Below are 22,370 nucleotides of genomic sequence, written 5' to 3'. Positions count from 1 at the left end.
ATCATTATTGATGAAGCTTTGTCTCCCACTACTCCTGTTAGCCCACCTGCAATTCCAGGAAACTAGCACAAAAAAGTCAATGAAAAATCACCAAAAAACAATGCATGAAGAAGTGGAGATTGTAAAAGTGGGTCTCCAAACCGAAATGCAGGAGACCGTCTCATAACCTGGAGTTGTCCGTGGGAAGGAGTGCTACAACAGAGGGCGATGAAACATCGGCAAGAAAAAGAAAGAAACCCCCACCGAACGAGGTGGGTCACATAGGATTAAATATCAAATGGGCCCCAATATTCCTACAGGAAAAACTCAGTGGCATCGAAACAAATTCCATCAACATATGTCACGGGGCAAATGTAAAAATGGCTCCTATATTTGAGATCGAGCGAAAAGGTAACAATGGAGCCATCAGGAGTGCCACTAAATATATCTCCTGCATTGGTGCTGGTCCCCGGGCAGGGGAATTGCCACTATCCCGGCATGGGGAAATCCAGTGATGGACCAGACAGAAAAAAAAAAAATAAGCGATCAGCCTTTACAAGGAAATATTCCACCCGCCGTGCTTAGAAAAGAGGAAACAATATCTGACTTTGATGCCAAGACTTTGGTTAAAAGTTTAATCAAACACCAAGCAACAAATCTAAGCAGAAGTGTGATCCTCGCCCTTTTTAAAAATAATCTTTATTCTCGTCAGATATTAATTATGTAAGATTTCCCAATCCTCAAAACTTCTACCAGGTGGAAATAGGCCTTAGTTCAAAGAGGGCTCAGAAGGCAGTGTTGAATGCAGCAAATGATCTAGAGCGGCAAGGTCTAAAAACTTTTAGTTAACCACCAATGGCTGCCCCAAAGACATCCATAATCAGGGGTTGGCCAGATAAAGCACCCAAACACAAGGGAGGGGAGCAGAGGAGTACCATGATGAAGGAAATATGAAAGAATCTGGTGACATGGTTCAGGGAAAAGTACCAACTATTCCTCCCGATATTCTATCACAACTATTTAAGAGTCTGGGGATAGGTTCCCAACAACTTTAGTAAGAGTGGCCTAAAACTAGTGAGTTGGAGCACGCAGATCTCCAGTACCTTTGAATCAAAAGGCATAAGGGAGCATCTGTTCGGTAAGTTGGATATCATTTCAGGAAACCTGGCTGGTAAACCCCATAGAAATTGATGGCTATTTTATTTTGTTTGCCAGCCAAAAACCAAAACAAAGACTGTCTGGAGGTCTCCTGATGTCATTTAGAAATCAAACAAAACATATCGCTCTGATTTTTGAAGACGCGCTAGGGATCCTGGCGTGTCGACTTCATCTGAATTACAATATACCCAACCCTGATTTGGTAGTTATTAACATCTACTGGATCCCCACCTGCTCTGAACTTCAGACGTTCTTGGCATTGTTAACATTATTGGTAAACATTAAATCTGAATCTGGAGGTGTTAATCCATGCGGGGGATTTTAACTCTGAATGTGTCCAGTCTTTAAAAGGGGAAAAACTGTTCGGTCACTGGGAAAACATCAAAAAAAGGGCGAATTGGGACAGACTTCATGGATTCCTGGGACCTGAAATGCTAAATGGAAGTTCAGAGGGCAATAACGCTCTTAGTGCAACATGCCACCGAGGCAAATCCTCCTCTGTTCTGGACTATATATTTGTCTCCCCAAGTGAAACACGATGGGGGGAGTGATCATTCCAGTCTAGAGTTATTTTCGGAACCATCAACTGCCCCATCAGCTATGCATAAGCAAAACCTGGTAGGCAATAAGAAAAGAATTGTACTTGTAAAATACGAGTGGGAAAGCATCTAAATTGTCAGTTAAAGAAAACCCCAAATTCCATTCTGCAGGTCCAATGTGAACCGGACTCATTTCTACATTTTATTTGTTCTACTTTGCCCCCCCCCCCCCCCCCCAAGTGAAACAGCAATGGGGAATAAGCAAAATCATGTGCATAGTTTTTATGTGATAATCTGGGCAAAGAAGCAGGTAGTTAGAAAAGGTTTAAGAATGTCAATAAAACTACATCCAGCGCGACCTATAGACTAGAAGCCATGAAAATAAAACAAAATTATAAGCACTGTCCAGTACAAAGACTGGGAACTAATATCTGCGAGAAACTACAGGAATGTTTGGTTAGTTGTGGGTCAATTAGAACCCTAATCAAGCAGCACGCTCTGTAACTTGGCATCTGAAACCAACTCAAAAAACAGTATACTCCTAGATACCACCTGGCAGTCACCCTTTCAAGAGAAGGCCATCATTGAGATAATCAACATCCAGAGCTGCAGGTTCTCAAAAATGACCCTGGTCTTTGGGCCAAGCTATTGAAACATCTTTTTTGGAGATTCTAAGGAAAAGACAATTTCCCCCTTCATGGAAGACCATGTTTATTATACCATTATTCAAGGCAGGGCGACCGATTAAATACAGTAAATCATTTGATCGCCCTCCTTGATATAGAAAGTAAACTCTTTATGAAATTACTGCTAAAATATTCAATTGGGTGGAATCCATGGAGGTTGTTTCCAGATTTCAAACAGGTTTTAAACGAGGGCTGTCCACGGCCTTGAATGGCCTAGTGCTAAACCTGACGAGTGAATTCAACATGGGAAGGGGGAGGCGTCTTTGTAGGGAGCCTGGGTTGATCTGTCCAAGGCTTTCGACCAAGGCGATGGAGCGCTTCTCTGGAACAAACTCAGGAATTTGGGGATTCTGGAGACATTGCTCGCAATGCTGGTCAAATGACACCTCTGCAAGGGTTTGTCTCGACAACCAAATGACACTTATCTGGGTGCCTGGGGGCCCCCTTGTTCTTTAACCTATTCTTGGCAGATATGGGAGAGAACCATCTGCATTGGTCAGCCCGGAACTGAATGAAGGAGGATTCATTGGCTGGCCTATGCAGATGATATCATCCTATTAGACAAGGCTGCAATAAGCTTACAGCGCCTGCTGGCCAAATTGGGTGAATATGCCAGCGCAAATGGGTCATCCATAAATCTAGCAAAATCAAAGATAGGCAGCCACAGAAAAAGATTAACTTCTCAAATTGGGTTCTGGATAACCAAAACATCCCACAGGTAGCAGAACATATTTGGGTTATAAAATCTATGCCACCGCAGCAGTGTATAAAATGGAAGAGGATATCCGAGGCAAAATTCTGCAGATTTTTCCACAAATGCAAAATATTGCAAATTCTCTATTCTGCCCATGGTAAAATTCTACCCAGCAAAAGTGGTCCCGGTAATCCTATATGGTTTGGAAGCGAAGCCGTGGCACAAATCTGAGTATGTGGGAGGGCTGTATATGGAACTGGGCGCTCGGCCTACCAATGAGTGTCCCTATTTGGAACCTAAGATTTGAGCTAGGTTTAAAAATCACTCTGCTGTTTAGCAGACTCGAAGCGGATTTAATTGTACCGGGAGATCCTACTTCCCAGACTTGTTCCTTGTATAGGGACATTAAAATACACCTCGATTGTTCAAAATCCAGTATCCTTGCCGCCTTAGAAGTAAAGGCAAAAGACTTGTGAAAATCGACTTAGATCTAGAGACACTGCTTACAAACCTGCAGAAAGTAAAACAGAATATGGCATCATAAGACTGGATCGAAACAATATGCAGGGTAAGGAATTCAACTACAATAAATCCATTACTAGTGGTTAAGAGTTTTGAGTCGCCTTCCACGCTACCTGGTGAAATTCCCAGACAGACAAGTTAGAACCAGCTTTCTAAGAACAAGGTTGAAGTTATTACACAGGGGAAGTACTGGGTGCACGCAATCAAGGTGAAAAATCTAGTAAACGCTCTACAATATGTGCTAATCCATCCAAACACTCCAGTCATTTACTAATGGATTGTGAGGGGACATGGAACGCGAGATTAGCCTTACTGAGACGTTGTGTCTCGGGAGAAGGGAAGTGTCTCAGAATATCTCTGGGATAGAATGACATCAGGCCATGGAAACGCTTTGACCTTTACCGTTGTGCAGATTGAGGAAATGTGATTTTATAATCTGACCAGATTTATTTATAAGCACTAAGGTATTGTGTAAACGTGAAGGGAAAGGTAATTCCTCGTTTCTCTGGGGCTGCTCGCGATCCAGAATAAGAGAAACTACTTTGAATTCCTATCCGAGGAGCAGTGTTCCCTCCAAGCTGTGCGCATGTGCGCTTGCCCAGCTTCCTTCTGGGTGCCGCTCAGAAGATTTTTAGCAGCACACAGACAATTCTCAACTATTCGAAAATATTTAAGGCACAAGCCACAGCAATTAATTGAAATTTGATTTCTCTTAAAATAAGCAACTAGTCTTGATATTCTGCTAATTTGCATTACACTAATATGCATGGGTGACCGTAAACACCTAGAATCCCTAACAGCAAAATACACACATGTGGTTAAAAACTAATATAAAAAACTGGCTCCATGAACAGAAGAATCTGACCAGGATATGCCTGCACACATTAACCAAATAATGTCGCCTTCCCACCCATGACTCCTAAGCTAGATTCTACCACACTTTGACCTTATAACTAACCTCTACGCCAGAACACATTAAGATAGTACCGGACAACCTTGACTCCAACAATCTTGGCGAAAGGTTAGCAGGTGTGTACCTATGTTTGTTGTAATATGAACAACGTTCACATGCCAGAATTTCTGTTACTCATTGTGCCTCACCAAAAGCGTCACCCACACTATACAATCGAAATATCGGAGACTAAGTAAGCAGGCTACCTAGATATGTAACCTTATCCCATACTTTCTCTTTGTACATATGTCACACAAGTGCTTTGAAGCGGCCCCCTTGCAAGTTGACACATTATAAAACTCAAATATTAATTTGCCCTGTAAGGATTTTGAGAAGACAAATGTGATGCTCAGTATCTTCTACTTTAGCATTACTAACATTAGCCCATAAGTGGAGAGCAACGTTGCAATATCATTTACTTTAACTACAAGGGATAATGGATATGGACTATGCCTGGGATTACTCGTCCATAGTATTAGGGTACCGGATATTCAGACAAGAGAATGCTTTTCACACAATCTGCCTCATTTCCATGTGTTCAGAGTTCCTTTGGGCATAGACGGTCACAAATTATATGGTAACTCACTATGCAAAAACTTTCACTGAGCACTGTGTAATCCTACACAATTATATAAGGGTGGGGTATGTTGCAAACAATCTTGTATGCACTGCAAAAGAATTGCGAACATGCAGAATCAATGCATTCTTAAAATGCACATAATGGCATTAAATATGCCTTGCTTGCAAAGTTTTGTGGGTCTGCAAATATCCCAGTGAGTTTTTACTGCTATAATCCCTCACGTTTTACAGTGCTCCATCAAGTATTGGCAGCTAGCACAGCAGCCGGGGAAGGGTATGGGTGGAAGAGCACAGGTCATCACTCCTTGCGGGTGATGAACAAAGCAGAAAATTAAAAAAACCAAGTCATTTTTTTCGACAGCATACTGAAGGAAATGTGTTGCTTGTTTGCTAAAGGATAGGAAATTCTAGTACCCGTCTAAACAGCATCTTTTTTATTTCTATGATCAGCTGCTGAGGGCTTTTCAATCTAACCATGTGCTCTGTATCGTCTCTAGCATCTCCCTGCATCTTATTTAACTTACAAAGAATTACAGAAGAGAAGGGACTCCATCTGTTACCTCTTCAGATATGATGCCATTAACTTAAAAGCCATATGTATGTGATTTTCTTACAGAGATCCATAATAAACCTCAATAAATCTCTTCTTTAATTTGTCTAGGCTCTGGTGGAGAAGGGTGGGCAAAACTATAGACTAGATTAGGTTCCCCGTCATTTCACTTTCTATGTCAGGGTAACAAGCAAAGCTCTATTCAGATTTTGCTCCCTACTTGGAGTCAAATGATTTTTATGGGAGTAAAACAGTTATTAGCTTTGCCAATAGGAATACTTTCTGCTTATTAAAAGATGTTCTTCCCCTTAAAATTCCTGTTGAGATCAGGCATTAATATTATTAGCGTTCCTTCCTATGCCACTGCTCTACTGGTCACCAATTCGAAAAATATCAGTGGGGCTTTGTGGGTCGAAGCAACAAAATGTACATTGTTTCTCGTTTGTTGGGCACATTTTCATTTTTAGGGAGTAAACATTGATGGTGTATATGTCTCTTAGCTGTAAGGCTGGCGTTAACACTACCCTAAGGACAACGTAATGTGGAAAGTAAGCAGAGACACAGGAATATTTGATCATATTGTGAGGTGCAGTTATTCTGATGCAATTACCATCCTTCCACAAATTATGTTCTCCTGCCCCTTGAACTCCCATCAGCATGTTTTTTTGACACATTGCTTTTAATTGCCAGTAATCCATCGGCAAATGTATTCTGTATGAATTTCTTGACAGCCACATCAGTTTATGACAAGAGATATTTGGATTTTGTAGTACACATGTGTGATTTTCCAGTGGCATAAAACGTTTGTAAGGTACTGTGGCAGATTTTGAAGTCTTGGACTGGTTAATGAGTTCTGTTTAATCACATATGACATTCTATTTGTTCACTAAATATGCATGCTCACAAAGTGGCTTACCTCATTAGTTGCGCACATGGAAAATAATGTGCGCACAACAGCAAACCAGTTCCGCACATCGAGAAAAATAATTAGAGGGAACATTGCCAAGGAGATATTTTAGTTAATGGGAATTATAGGAAGAGTGCTTATTTTTGATATGCTAATAATGTAAAATTAACTGATTTTATGTATTTGTAGTATTGGTATATGGTATGAAGTCATCAGGAATCAGGTAAAGTACTGGAGACTTGAGTATATAAGAGGAGTACGTTTATTCATAAGTTACGGGGCAAGTAAGGCAGGAGCTAAATAGATAACATCCTTTCAGTAAGGTTCTCCCATAGTGTTCCAATACGTCCCACATAATTCTAAATGACATCACTATATTATACTATCTGCACAGGGTGCACTCAGTACAGATGGATATTATATATGCTACAGTATTCTGTGAAATTGTAACTGTTTTTCTTACCATGAAATTTGTAAGGGTTTTCTCTTTTTAAACCACATACAAAATAAAAAATAAATAAACTGCTTACATGCATTCAGTCCCATCTCCAGAGTGGCCCTGCATAGAGTTATTTTGCATTTCACAAATTGAAGACCTTGCACCAGCATTAGTCACCGACTGCAGACTACTGGACTTTGAGATCACCCTAGCTCCTCCAGGACGAACAGTCACATGGCTTTGCATGGTCGATTACTTATTTGTTAGTAATATTACAGCTCACTGGACACAAGTACAGTATTTACCTCACAAGCAAGACTGGTGTAAATATCAAATTGTGGCGTTGACATTTTAAATGTTTGAGGCAAACAAGATTAGAATTAAATATTTAAGAAACCAGCTTATTGCATCTTCGGTCCTACCTACATGTGAGCCCAGAGCAACAAACGGAAATTAAAGAAAATGCCAATTCTATATTCGCCTTTACTGGAGCTATAAAACAGGCAACCAGTTAGGAGTTCAAACACATGTACAAAACTATCTTATTAAACACTTAACATAATTTGTATTTCACTGGAAAAACAAGAAAACCAGCCTCGAAATGGATAAATATAATTTTAACATGTTCAATAATGCTCCGATTACTTACTGGTAGTCTTCATTAGTCCTACTCTTCCTTATCACAGTACTTACCTCATGAGGCACCTGCCTCCGACACAGGACCTTCTATTTCTTTAAATTCCTACAACAACTCCACCACATCCACGTCACTCAGTTTCATATTACCAAGCCGGAGCATGGAACCTTCCCCGCAGGAAGGGGGAGGAGGGGTTTCAGTACTGTGACGAGTAAGAGTAGGACTAGGAGTAATGAAGAGTGCTGGTAAGTAATCAGAGCATTATCTCCACATCCACTCTTCCTCGTCCCAGTACTTACCTCATGAGGTATACCAAAGCAGCAACAGGGAAGAGGTCCCAATGAGACAGAGCCAAAAACAGTGCAGCAAAACACACCCACAATAACTCTTATTCATATCCCCACAGACAAACCTCCAACCACGAAGGAACTAACCCCTGAGTGGGAGAAACTCAACCCATAGCGGCTGATGAAAATGCCTAGACCAGCCAAGGCGGCAGCCATACAAATCTCTTGCAGAGAAAACCCTCCTTGCATCGGCCCAGGAAGCCGCCAAACCCCTGGCGGACCGCCCCTGATCATGCGCAGGCAGTCAGGCCAGAAGCCACATGGCCCCTGGAGATCACAACCCAGAACCACCAGAAAATGGAAACCACAGATGCGTTATGCCCATCCCCAGCCGGACCACAAGCAATCAGAATACTATCAGATTGGTGGAAAAAAGCAAACCTAGCCAAATACTCCAAAACGTCCTGCCGGACGTCAATAAGCCAAGCCACCCCCTCAGGCGTTGTCGGATCATGAACGAAGTCAGGGAGAACCAGATCCTGAGAGGTGTGAAAACCGAGAGACAATTTAAGGGAGAAACTTCGGAGCACACCTCAGCACCACCGAGTCTGGCAGCACCCTCAGGAAAGGAGGGTGACATAAGAACCCCAATCTCCCCAAGCCTACGGGCAGAAGTGAGGGCAATAAGAAAAGCATATTTCAGTGTAAGATGTTTGATATCAATCTCGGAAATGGGCTCAAAAAGAGGCCCTTGAATGAACCGTAATACAAGAGGGAGATCCCAAAGGGGGGGGGGAAGCCCTTTATCAACACAAGGACGGGAAGAAAAACCCTGGAGCAACTTCCCCACCAACACCTCCCCATCCAAGTGACCATCAGAGTCCCCCAAAAGGAATCATGGAGGCCCACCGAGAGCGAAGCCTGGAAAAAACTGCCAGGCCCCTGTCAAAACCCCTCATGGAGGAATTGAAGGATAGTGGAGAGGCCAGAACGCAGGGGGTGGATCCCAGACCAACCATACCAGTCTTGGAAATGGCCCCAATGCCTGCCAAACACCTTCAGAGTGGAGGTGTTAAGAGCATCCATTATGGACTCAACTACAGGATCTGAGAGCCCGAGATATCACTCTAGACGAAGCAATAGCCACACTGCCCATTTCATCGGGTGGACTTCCAACCGCAGATTCCTTTGAAGGGGACACTGCCACCTCGGAACCAGCTAAGGTTCCTAGGACCGAAGCTCCAACAGAAGGGAGCTAACTCCGGTGGGACCAGAATGGAGCCAACAGTCACACTGGACACTCTGATGCGCCAAACCACCAGTGGCAAAAGGTGAATAGGTGGAAGGGCATAAAGGAAAACCTCAAGGCCACTGTACAGAGAGGGCGTCCATCCCCCAATCCCCTCGGCCTGAAACCGAGAGCAGAAGAGGGGAACTTCTGCTGAGGCCGGAGATGCAAACAGGTCTAGAACCGGGGACCCTAATCTGACACAGGTCACCGCAAAGACCTGGGCCGACAGGACCAGTTCCGCAGAAGAGTGAAACCGGCTTCTGAGAAGATCCCCATGAACAATGTCCACCCCTCTGATACATGAGGCCACCAGAGACACCAGATGATATTCCTCCCAGGTGTCTATCAGCGCTGCCAGAGCATTCAATCAGCGGCCGTAACCCATTTTGCAGTTGACATATGCCAAGGCCGTTGTATTGTCCGTTCAGACCAAAACTGCTGACTGTTCAGCAACTCCTCAAAGTACACCAGAGCTTGGATAATGGCACATCTCTCGCCAATTGGATGATCGCTGGCTCTCCCCAGATCTCACAACCCTTGAGCTGAGAGTACCCCCAATGTAGACCCCCCCCCCCAACCCATTCTGCTGGCGTCGGTAGTAAAAGGCCACAGGAGGAAGGACCATGCACCCCTCAGCCTGTAGACTTGGAACCCCCCGCCACCACAGCAGGCAGACTCGCAGCGCTGGGGACACTGAAACCAAAACTACGAAAGCCGAGACGTCGGGAGCCAGTGGGAGAGAGTATAAGACACCAGGGGACGTAACTGAAGACGGGCCCAAGGAACTGGAAAACACTCAAGACGCCACGTGCCCCGTAGCTTCAACAGGCGAGCCGAGACATACTGCCTTCTGAGAACCCAGCCCAGAACAGCCAGCAAGCGCCCCCTCTGCACAACATCCAGAGTACTTTACACAAAGCCCCCACGTTGAAGCGTTCCATCCGGACAAGCAGTGCAGGGCCTCGCGACCCATAAGCAGGTGACATCCTAGAAGGCATAGGGACCAGGAACATCCACAAATAGAAAACTTGACCCTGAACAGGGAGAGGAATGGGCAAGACGGTAACCCACAACCACCATTCGGATCCCATGGCCAACTACTACCGTGAGCTGGGTACCAAAGTCCTAACCATGCAAACCTGGACAGGAGGAGACAGGAACGGCAACTGATGCCCCCCCTCCAGAAGGAGCCCATTACCCAGGAAGCCGAACCCCACCTCCGATGAGATAGAGACGAGAAGCCAGGGAAAACCACCAGTGCAGGACCTGGGACACAAGACTGCTGTCCGGAGCCCAGCAGAACCGAGCGAGGTAATCCGGCTCAACAGTGACCCCAAGCCCCGCAGGGGACCCAGGAGCAGCGCCGCACCTGAGGGAGCCGAGGGCCCCGCCACACAGCCCCCCCTCAGGGGGCCAGCAATCGGTGCTCCCCAGTGCCCCGCACCGGGAAGAAAAAGTCCAGGTAAAATTAAACTGAGTGAAGTGGATGTGGGGGAGGAGTTATAGGGATTTAAAGAAATAGAAGAGGGTCCTGTGTCAGAGGCAGGTGCCTCATGAGGCAAGTACTGTGACGAGGAGGTAATGTAAGCATGCCACACAGCAAACTTCTCTCAGAGCGTGTTCCAGCAACGAGGCACTGGTACAAACACATTTCCAGATGTCCTTTTGGCTATCCCTAGTAAAAAAGAAATCCACTTTTTGTATTGTTTTGGGATTGCTTCTGGCTTGTTTTCAAGCTGTGGATTTTTTGGGGATTTTTCCAAGCAAGGATTTATTTTGGATTTTTACTGACTTGTTTCTCAATAAAAACAATCCACTAACACTAATTGGCAGGCACGCATTTTTACAGGATTTATTTTGGATTTTTACTGACTTGTTGCTCAGTAAAAATAATCCACTAACACTAATTGACAGGCACGCATTTTTACAGGATTTATTTTGGATTTTTTGACAAGCAAGGATTGTTTGGTCTTAAAGTGGAGAATTTCTTTGGGATTTTTTTCAGCTTGTTTCTCAATAAAACAAATCCAGCAACACTAAACATTTTTACTGCGTTTATTTTGGATTCTTTTACCAGCCAGGATTGTTTGGGCTTACATTGGAAGATTTATTTTGGATCTTTTCCAACTTGTTTCTCAGTAAAAACAATTCGGTAACACTAGGCACACAATTTTACTGCATTTAAATGTTAGAATGTCAACCTAGTTTCAACGGTGTTTGCAGTTATTTAGGATTTTAATGTGGTTAAATATTTCGCGGAGTTTATTTATTTTGGATTTTATTGGTGCAATAAAAGTTCCACTGCACTTAACTATTTCTTTATCAAATAATGCCCAGTCACTAAGCTTTATCTTCAGGGTATATGAATTTGCAGCCATAGGAATAGCACTCTATCCATTGTCTTGCTTGTTTTAAATGTGGCTTCAGTGGCTTTGCCAATGCTCGTTTTAAACAGGATTTTAGTGGCTTTGTCAATGCTTGCTCTTCAGTAGCTTTATCAGTGGGACAGAGTCAGATTAGGCACATTAGGTGAACAACCAATGATATACTCTTAAATATGATTTATACAAGAATTGGAAACAAGAGATACTAAATGTCAGAAACATGCAATTATGGTAAAATATTTTTGAGTTGACATCTCAACTTGGATTTAGCTACCAAGTATGGGATATCAGGAGAGCCATTGGTGGAGCCCAAGAGGAGAGTAGTGTGCAATGGGGGTAGAGTTGTTGTGGGCCGCACAGAGAGCATTCTACATAGCTCTGCAGTGATTAGAGTGGAGTTGGGGGTACAAGAAGGAATCAAGCTGCAGTGTGTATGGGCATTTATGTCGTGTTTATGAATGTAGTTTTCGGTGGTGAGAGAATGACAAAGTGGGTAGGTTAGTGGGAAGGGGGGGCAATTTGGGAACCTTGAGGAGTCCTGTGTCTGTGGTCGGTGTGATCGACCAACTCATTAGTGTTTTCCTCAGTGCTCAACCAAAACTCTTGATATCCTGTACTCTTGCCATTAGTTAGGCCAGTGGGGTTCTTGTTTTTCCTTGTTGACTTAGGATGGGATGGTGTTAATGCCCCATGTCAATTGTTAGATAAAGTGCCCAGATTGAGGGAGTGTGTGCCAAGGTCCTGGTTCTGTGGCTTGGCCTGTTTGTACGCAAAAAGTGATGTGGTTCCATGCGTGAGTGGTCTCTTGGCTTGATGCGAGACTGAATTCTGGTCTTGGCGTGCTGCATGAGAACGTCTCACGGTCACCTTTTTTCCTTTTCTCCTGGATGAAAGGGGGGGGGGTGTGTTGGGACCTGTGTCTGCTTGCCAGTGAATGCCTGAGCCCAGCATGAGTGACGTCATGGGTGGGCGTGCTTCTGGCGTGGATCTGGGATTGAGTCAGGTTCTACCGCACCCAGTTAATCCCGGGACAAGGATGCCAGTGGTCCTGTGTTAATGCGTGTCCTGCCCTTACCGCAGTAGGGTTCCTTCTAATCCCTGGCTCTTGTATTAAGGGTAATGCGCAGGAGGCTCCAGGCTCAGTACCCTGCTTTATTAAGTACAGCAGCGTATCTGGTCTCTCTGACAGCTCAGAGTCTTGGTAGGGTGCACCAGTACTTGTAGCTATGTGGCTGGTGCTGCAGCTGTGAGAGTAGTGTGTGTCAGTGTGTGCTGCGATTTTACAAACGTAATCGGTCATATTGATATGTATGCATAGCATTTACTGGGAGAGCTTTAGGTTTTAAAAAGTGCTTCTGAGGAGAGAGGGGTTAGTCTCGGGAGGATAGCTCAGTGGCAATGTGTTCGCCTTCCCCAGGATTGTGCTTAGAAACCTCTGGGTATTTAAGCGCGTTATAAATACGCAACTAAGACAAAAAAAAACGATTACGTAATTGAAAAACAAACAATTCCTGTAATAGCGCCTTGCTGCCCACGGGCTGTGTGAGCGCTTTAAAAATGCAAATAAATAATTTGCTGGGTGAGCAGCAGATTATTGTAAAACATTTTTATTTTAACACTGTGTTCTATATGGTTATGCTATTGTGTTAAATGTCTTACTTTTGAGACATTAGGTTATGTCCATAGTATTTTTAGCGAACGCACTTTATGGCCTATTTCAATGGGAGTCGGCCTGTTTTGGGCTTGTTTTGGAGGGGCATTCGCCCCCCTCCCCCCCCATGGACCTGGCAACGTGGGCAGCAATGGTGGCGGAAGAAGATTCGGCGGCCGTGCTGGTGGGCACCAAAAACTGGAAAATAGTGCTGAAAAGGTAAGTGTGCACTCGTTTATTTGTGTGTTTTGAACTCTGCTTCTGCTCGAGCCTGATAGCAGGCCATCTGGCTCCAGCAGCCGCACGCTGGGTTAAAATACCCGCCTTGTTGTTTGAGGGCTGGGTGGCATGAATCAGCCCCGTTTCCACCATGGAGCCAGTGACTTTAATTTCACCTCCCCGCGATCAGCTGTGCGCGATGCTGGGTGTTCTGCTGTCCCTCAGCTTGCACGTCTGTCCTCCGGCTCCCCAAGAGATGCATTCCGACCTTTGCTCCCGAGCCGGCTGCTGTAAACAGAGGGTGGAGTGGACCTCGGAGAATGGAGCTGGCTGGGAGAATTATTTGTCCGGCCGGCCATTCCTCTTGTGTACGGTCGTTTGATTTGTGAAAATTGGAGGTCTTAGTGATAGACACCTTTTCCCCAGAGGCACATTTAATGTCAACGTTTCGAATGTTGAATTGTCAAACTTTTAGTCATTCTGCGGGGAAGAGAGGGCATGGGGGAGAGGGCAATGCGAGAAAGCTGCAACAGTTGAGTCAACATAAAAAAACATGTTAGCGTTGATAAAAATGTGCAAAGCTAGGTGTCAAAATGTTCACTAGGGGTATGTTTAGCACCATGGCGAGCAGGTGAAGATAGAAGGCTGCACACAGTCTAAATTTCGGTCACTCTCGGCATGTTTTTGCAGCCTGTCCGATTGGTTGAATGAGGCATAATTTATGAGAGAAGATTGTTAAACAAATTGTGGGACTCCACAACTCCCAGGGAAGCTAGATATACGTTTTCAGCAGCGCAAAGATGGAGGGGGCTGCATCCACTTAAATAAGTACAGGTACATATAACAAATGCAATGCAATAAATGAAGTCAGGCCATTTCGAGATGTACAGCAGATTAGTTCTGCAACCAATGGCTGTCACCAACACCACAAAATGGTTGTATTGTCATTGTATCAGCGTCCTGATGAAACAGCATGAAAACATTATTACAACAATTACTTGTGTGATACATCATGCTTTTTGCATCCCGGAATGATACTACAGTGTCTTTTAAAATGGTGGCTTAGCGTACTTTGTTAGTGTCAGGTTTATCGGTTTTCTCTTTCCAAATGAAACCTGGGAGGTGGTGAGGGACAAAAATGGGTTTATGCATTAGTGTTTTGGTTGTAGGGGGTTACATTAATAACCTATGCGTAATTGGGATTCCCAGGCACATTATCACCAAGAAGTGATTATGTTTGGGTGCTATACTACATAAATGGCAGGAGCTAAAATCTTTCCAGCCCTGAAATCTCTCCATTGGCTCCCAGTAGATTCAAGGATTACATTCAAAATTCTGCATTGTCCACAAGGCTTTCTGGGATCTAAATAGTTTAAGCTAACCCTCTGCAAATACCTCCCCTCTCTAGCTCTTCGCTCCTCTACCCTCAGGGTCAGTGATTTTTCAAAGAAGCGAACTGGGAGTAGATCTACCTTTGGCTGGGGCCTCCCTCTGGAACAGACTCCCTGCTACCTCTGGTTCCAGAAACACCTCAAGACCTTCCTCTTTGCTTCTGCCTTCACCCTCTCCCCTGCTGATCTGTTCTCCCTTGTCACCGTGCACTTGTCCCACCCTCTGTCTTCCGGGCCCTGGTACCTCCTCACCCTGCCACCCAAACGCACTGCCTCCAGGCTGCCGCTTGCTCTGTGGTCTGTATCTGTACCCATACAGGCCCCACCCCCTTTTTCATGCACTTACCAGACATACCATATCTGTTTCTTTACCCAGCACTTGCCACTTGCTGGCTGCACTACCACTGTTTATTGCCTTTATTATTTATTTATTTTCTGTTTCCTCTGCTCCCGGCATCCCACGCCCCTTTCCATGCACTTTTCCCCTTCCCCTCTACCATGCACTTGCGTGTTCTCAATGTCACCGGGCCTAGTAAGATCGCTGTTTTTGTTCCCCTCTGTTCCCTTCCTGCGCTCTGACACTTGTGTACGAGCGCAATATAAATAAAATATGAACATCCATTCTGGGAAACTATTGCCCGATCTCCATCACCCCTTTCCTGGGGAAATAACATGTGCCAGACAAACTCAGTAAGGCCATGCTGCCACCACCATATAGTCCCAAGCTCTGTGGCCACTATTGGGCCACCAGTCAAATTGCACTGTGTCCCATCCTAGGCCAGGCAGACTAGAAATGCACCAGGACGTAAATGGGGCAGGAGTAGCTCATTGTGGACAAGATGCTGAACATGAAGACATGAGCAGTGTCTTGAGGGAGGAGCATGGAATCGTCATTTGGCTATTATGGACAAGCAACAATGGTAACGGTTGATCGGCCCCTGATAGAATAAGACGACAATATGATGGAAAGCTTAACCGGTATGTGCGTTGAGTAACTATTGCAATCTTGGTAATTGTCATTAAAATGTCTACTGTATTAAAATGTGTAATTAATTTTTGTGCTATTATTTCAGCATACTAGGACACAAAGAATTCCCGGCAGCAGGTAGCAGTTGAGAAGTGCGTGGAATTGGCCCTTCAGTGGATAAAGAGGAGGCAGACGGGAGCCACAGAAAAAGTTTTTTATCTCATCCCGATCCAAATCACAACCCTGGTCCATCAACTGCATCAGAGGTAAGTGGCCTTTGAGTTATACAAAAGTTGGTTGGTGCCGCTATGACATAAATAAATGTTTTTTCTCATTCCAAATGCTATTGGTTGTAGACTTCTGTGTTTCTCCACCCTAGTCTCATCCCCTCCACCCCAACAGTCCTATGAAGCCATAGGGCTTCTAAACGACAGTGTCAGAGGGTGGGAAAAGGTAGCTCAAATACTGTGGCTCATGTATTCACTGGTTATTGTCCATCACTCATTATATGCCCACACTCCGGCCCATAAGACGGTCCGGGATTTGATAAGCAGGAGCTAGTGCCGCGTTCCACAAGATGCAAACATATCGCTTTGTCCATTACTTATGATCCATTATGCTTCAAGTGTCATACTGATGTCCTAAGGTTTATTTATAGATTGTTACAAAAGCACAGTTAAATTCCCATAGGTATACGTGATCAGCATCAATTGGCCCGGGAGCCAAATGTAGCTCTTGGTATGCATGGTGTAAAGCTAACCAGGCTCTTCAAGGCTACAAGCAGGGCTAAATATCCCCTTACTCCCCTCCATTTCAAACCCTGTGGTTCCAACAGAACGAATACTGGTGGGCACTAGTTCCAATAGTCTCAACTGCCTACAGTACTATATTTTATTTGTTTTGCTTGTATTGCTCCTTTACCAATGCACTGTACATGGGGAAACATGAGGTTGGTCATTTCCTCACAGTATACCAATTATGCAAAGAAGTGGGAAACAAGATAAACGGAGAGCCAAAAAACTGTTAGTTTTTTAGTGCAAGTGCCACTAATCTATATTAAATTCTAAGGAATTCCCATGGTTTGATCCAGATTGACAGCTTTGAGAAATGTAGTAATTTTTCATTTTTTGTGTCCACAGAGTAAAGTACCCCTTGGGACAGATGGGAATGCAGGTTTGCAGATGTGTTGGTGAACCCCGTGAAGTTGAGGGAGATTGTGATTTTTTGGCTGTCATTACAGACTAACAACCCAGCACGTTACCTTCTGAAAAAGCTGCTGGATCTTTTGTTCACCAAAGAACTACTGATGGCAGCAAAGGGGAGGTTAACATTGGATCGTCATCGACAGGAGGCTGTACAAGGTATAAATGGAATTCCGAAAGCACGTTAGAGGGTGTACAGTGCACATTGTCTATGCTTCGTTTCTCACACCCATGTGTCAACCTGTGGCAGGCACATGTTCTAGAAATAATCCATAATCCCCGAACAACACCTTACATCTGCCTGTTCATTAGAAGTACTTTACTTTTCAAACTTTTTACACAATCTTTTTTGCATTTCAGAATGTATCCGTGTACAAGCCAAGGAAATGGACGTTCAGAACTCTCTGCATCCGAGTACAGAAAAGCCCTCCAAAATAAAATTGGCAACTACCGGATGAAGGAGCCAAATCTGGTCTTTTCTACACAAGTGTAGTTGTGCATTAAGGGAACACATCGGACTCCCTTGCTTTTTGGTCTCGGCCTGGATACTTTTATGACTCCCTGGACTGGTTCTGTGTCCCCTCTCACCCTTGCTCCCTGGGCTGGACCCCAGCAGACTCGCTTGCTCCCCGGGCTGGGCCCCACCGGACTCGCTTGCTCCCCGGGCTGGGCCCCACCAGACTCGCTTGCTCCCCGGGCTGGGCCCCACCAGACTCGCTTGCTCCCCGGGCTGGGCCCCACCAGACTCGCTTGCTCCCCGGGCTGGGCCCCACCAGACTCGCTTGCTCCCCGGGCTGGGCCCCACCAGACTCGCTTGCTCCCCGGGCTGGGCACAGATACTCGTGTGACTCCCTGGACTGGTTCTGTGTCCCCTCTCACCCTTGCTCCACCCCACCAGACTCGCTTGCTCCCCGGGCTGGGCCCCACCGGACCCGCTTGCTCCCCGGGCTGGGCACGGATACTCGTGTGACTCCCTGGACTGGTTCTGGGTCCCCTCTCACCCTTGCTCCCTGGGCTGGACCCCAGCAGACTGGTTCTGGGTCCCCTCTCGCCCTTTATTTTTAAATTGTAAAGCACCCATGTTTGGGATTGCTACAGTCATGTTTTTGTGCTATGTACAGTGTCCGATTGAACCTCTGCCTCTTTTTTAATAAATATAGTGGGAGAAAAAAAATGTGTTGATTCTTTTTAAATATAGTTAATATGCCATTACATGGTCTTGACTTTCATGGCCATTTTACCTAAATGACTGACCTAATAAGTCATCACTATTGTTCTAAAACCAATTGAAAATGCAACTCTCTGAAATGGGCAGCAATTAAGCTACAGTGACGATCTTAAAGCCCAATTTAACAAAGTGCACCAAATGTGTTTTTAAGCATTTCTTTTCAGGATTATAGTGAATATTATTTTTGTTAAACTCCTAAATTTATTTCCAGCTCATAAACCAAAATAATACCTATATAGTTAAAGGATATTGTGGGGATTGCTTTGTTTTTTTGATTTGTAAAATATTATTTGGTGACTACATTAATTGCTTTTGGATTTCAAAAGGTTTATTTGGGGATTGCATTGCATTGCTTTTGGATTTCTACGAGGAAGGATTTCTAAACAACTTTGTGTGCATTGAGCCAAAAGGAAGCCAGATGTAATCCGTTGTTTTTGGATTTATTTAGGGATGGCATTGCTTTTGGATTTTTATAGGATTGTTTGGGGATGGCATTGCTTTTGGATTTTTTGGGGATTGCATTGTTTTGGGATTTTTGCTGAATTGTTTTGAGGATTGGATTGCTTTTGGATTGTATTTTTAGTGGATTGCTTTTGGATTTTTAGTGGCTTGTTTGGGGATTGGATTGCTTTAGGATTTTTAATGGATTGTTTGGGGATTGGATTGCTTGGATGGTTTGGGGATTGCTGTCCACTGAGGATTGCTAATTAACATATTTCAGGGTGCATGAAGCCAAAAGGAATCCACTGAGTACAATGGGAGTTTCTGGAGTTAAAGAGGATTTAAAGAGGATTTAAATGTTTGGGAAAATCCAGTAGCAATCCACTTTCAATCCAGAATTTTTTGGTAGGGTAATGCTGCGTCTAGCATACCAGCACTTAGCACTTGTAATCTACATGCCATCAAATACACCCAAACTCGAAGATGCTCCGAGGGGTGGAATGGCCTACAAGGAACTCTGGTGTTTCACAGTACGCCACTGCACCCTGGGCCTCTTGTGTGGGTATTTCCAAATGTTCTCAGGGAAAGGGTTGGGCTTGCTCAAAAAATGTGATTTGGGGCCAATTATAACAGGGGCTCCTGGTTCTCAGGCAACCCCTGGATGTTCAAAGTAAAGACCAGGGTAGATTTGCGCTAATCACCTTAGGGGCTACTGGATTTCAGGAGACAGAAAGGTATAGCTCAGTACTCCTAATAAACACCTTCACAATTTACAGTTATCTAGTCCTCCTAAACTCAATAGCCATCTATAGCCTGCGGAAGGCCACCCCCTCAGACCACCAAAATATTGCTTTTCATTTGTTTTTTTTTAATCTGACATTTTGGCAAAACAGTTCTCAAAACGTCCCCCCTGCCCCCCTAAGGCAATCTCCCCATATCCAATAACAAACTTTAATCAAACTATTGAACCAATTCCCCTTCCCGCACACCCCTCTGCACCCCCCTACCCTCCCAGGTCCTTCATTCTCCAAAAGTGACCGCACAAAGTCTTCTGTATTTGTTGTTCGTTGAGATTTGAGTAGGCCCATCTCCAGATCATATCCCCTATTCTCCCCTTCCCACAACTCCCTCATACTCTCCAATATGAGCAGTTTCATGGCGGGCATAGGTCATTGTCGCTTGACAGATCATTTAGCAGTTGTGACCAGTGAACTGTTCTCTCCTCCCCATAAACCTCTGCATCTACATTCTGCAGTACTATTGTACCATCAATTCTGCTAAGCCCCATCTCTGTACGTCTTTCCGCCATAACTTGATTACCGGGCCCTACGGCAATTTCCACACTATCGCCATACGGCGCTGTGCCAATATGAGTAAGAACCGGCCCACCCTATTTCGCGCCTTATTTCGTTTTCTCCCTGGTAACTTCCCCCACAGACAAATCTCCGGGCTTCTTCCCCAACTGGTCCCCAGCACCTCATTCACCTCATTTAGAACTTCATTCCAATATTCCACTATTACCTCACATTCCCATACCATATGCCAGAACACTGCCTGTTCCAAACCACATCTAGGACATTCATCTGATCGTTCCTCATTCATTGCCCAGAGTGCTATCGGGGGGAATATATATCTGATGCAAAATAGTAAACTGAACTGAAAGCCAGCATTCCTCGAAGCCTTCCAGACCAGGTCCCAGACATGCTCCATTCTGTATCTGATTTGGAGCGTCACATATCTGCCTCAAATTTTTACTTGGCCTTCAACTCACCCTCTGCCACCCCTTCACCAAGCGCCTTATAAAAGCATGAAATGCATGCCCTACCACCCATCCGACTAAGTAACACTCGAAGAACCAGACATGGTTCCGGCTCCTCAGGAATCCCCTCTCACAGTTCCGCCATCCTACAAACCACCGCCCCATATGCCAGAAAACCACCCCTCTGCAAATCAAACTTCTCACATCACTCCTCACAGGTAAGAAGCTTCCCACCTTCAAAAAGATCCCCCACCTTTTCACATCCTTTCTCCCTCAACCTCTGAATCCCCACTCTCCCCATCGCCTGACAATTTCTGAACAGCCCCCCACAGGAGACCCCCTCATAGCATCCCCTCACCCCCCCATACTTCCTCCATGTCTCCCTCGCCACCTCAAAGACTACCGACCCCCCTCCAGCCCCTAAAGGGTGCCACAGAAGTTCCTGCTTTTCATTTGTTAGGCTAATTTGTTAATAGACCCGTAATCTTGTGCCAAAGTATTTGTCTGCACATTGACATCTTAAGCGTGCCGTGCGCTACGCTAGTCCCACGTCTGCGGTGATGTTTAGTACACGTTTTTCGGCACTCTAGAACATTTAAAAGTACCCTTAGAATTCGACACAAAAAAAACAAAAAATACCCACACACCGCCCCACTCACTAAAACGTCTGCGCCATGTCCTGCGGAAAGGCCTGAAAAGGTTCCGATTCAACCCGAAATTAAGTTACATGCCTTCAAGATGTTATCATGGAGTGGGGGCGAGGGGGTGTTCAGCAGAGCTAAACCTTAACGACTCTGGGATTGTAGAAAGGGAAGCACATCTCAGTGGTGTAGGTGGGGTAAGAGCTGTATAGAGTGAGTTTGAGAACCACATACTGGGAGACCTGAACCCTGCGCTGGCACAGGGCCATTGCCTACGCAGGAAACTGACACTCAACACCTGCAACACCATCCCATCGCGTGCCCCCGCTCCCACTGTCTGACCCAACAGCGGGAACACGGGGTTGGCTCGGGCAAAAAGGAGGAAAGGGCGAAGCGCACGAAGAAGGAGACAACGGCCAGGCAAAATACTTCACCAAGCGGAATAACTTCAAGGAATGCCGGTCGGCCCAAAGTCCGTTAGGTACACTTCCTTAGTGCCAATGCGCGTCACTGGTCACCAACTCCGAGGCGAAGCTTACCGAGGAGCAGCAACAGGCAGGCGGGCAAAAGGAGGGCGCTGGGAGTCATAGTTCTCATGAAACAACAGCAACGGACCCGTCCGGGATCTGCTTCTGCTGACACCAAGGCTGACTGCGGGCTCAGGGGAAAGCCAAGACGAGAGATCGCGTTGCTTCCCACCTGGAGGTCATATGACAGGTCTGCTAGCCGCGGCCCACCAATCAGTAGAGAAGAAAACCCGGCGAGGCCACGCCCTGCGCGCCTTCACGTGACTGTGACTACGGGGCCGGGGCGGATTAGAGCAGCAGGGTATAAGAGACAGGTTTGTGATCTGTGTTTGGAAGGCAGCGAAGACCTTTCTACACAGTGTTATGTATCCACACCCAACATGGCCACGGCAAGTCAAGCTACGCATTCTAGATCTCATCATATGTTGTATTAGTGAAACGTCGACATCGCTAAAGCACCAATCAGCGAGAACAGTAAATACCGGTGATATGATGGCTCTTGTAATGTTGCGATAAGACAGTAACATCCCCTATACCATTATTTTAGGAATTGATATTGATTTTCAAAACATGTTTCTTGAACTATAAGGAGTCTCTTTAATCGTTATGATATAACCCTTAAATCCCGCCATTCTACACTTAAAGTATATATAACATCCTTCCCACCACAGTGTATGCTTAAATGTGCCTGTCATTCTGGCAGGGATGGCGTCAGGGCCTTTTAACTTTTTCAAATGAAA

At 45.1% G+C, this 22,370-nt stretch overlaps 1 protein-coding gene across 2 annotated transcripts in view; it reads right to left on the bottom strand.

The window, feature by feature from the left end:
- Positions 1-21,847, bottom strand: part of LAMP2 (lysosomal associated membrane protein 2) — an 868,131-nt gene extending 846,284 nt beyond the window's left edge. Inside the window, exon 1 of one of the 2 annotated variants that reach the window (XM_069612679.1) lies at positions 21,643-21,847. In XM_069612679.1, coding sequence (XP_069468780.1) covers positions 21,643-21,700 — 58 coding nt within the window. In that variant the 5' untranslated portion in view covers positions 21,701-21,847. The remainder of the gene's footprint in view (positions 1-21,642) is intronic. The other variant, XM_069612680.1, reaches the window with a different exon arrangement.
- Between the last annotated feature and the right edge of the window lie 523 nt (positions 21,848-22,370).

The sequence above is a fragment of the Ambystoma mexicanum genome, chromosome 5p (genome assembly GCF_040938575.1).
Source record: "Ambystoma mexicanum isolate Mex_15411 chromosome 5p, UKY_AmexF1_1, whole genome shotgun sequence".
NCBI lineage: Eukaryota > Metazoa > Chordata > Amphibia > Caudata > Ambystomatidae > Ambystoma > Ambystoma mexicanum.
This window is presented reverse-complemented; position numbering and strand designations above follow the sequence as displayed.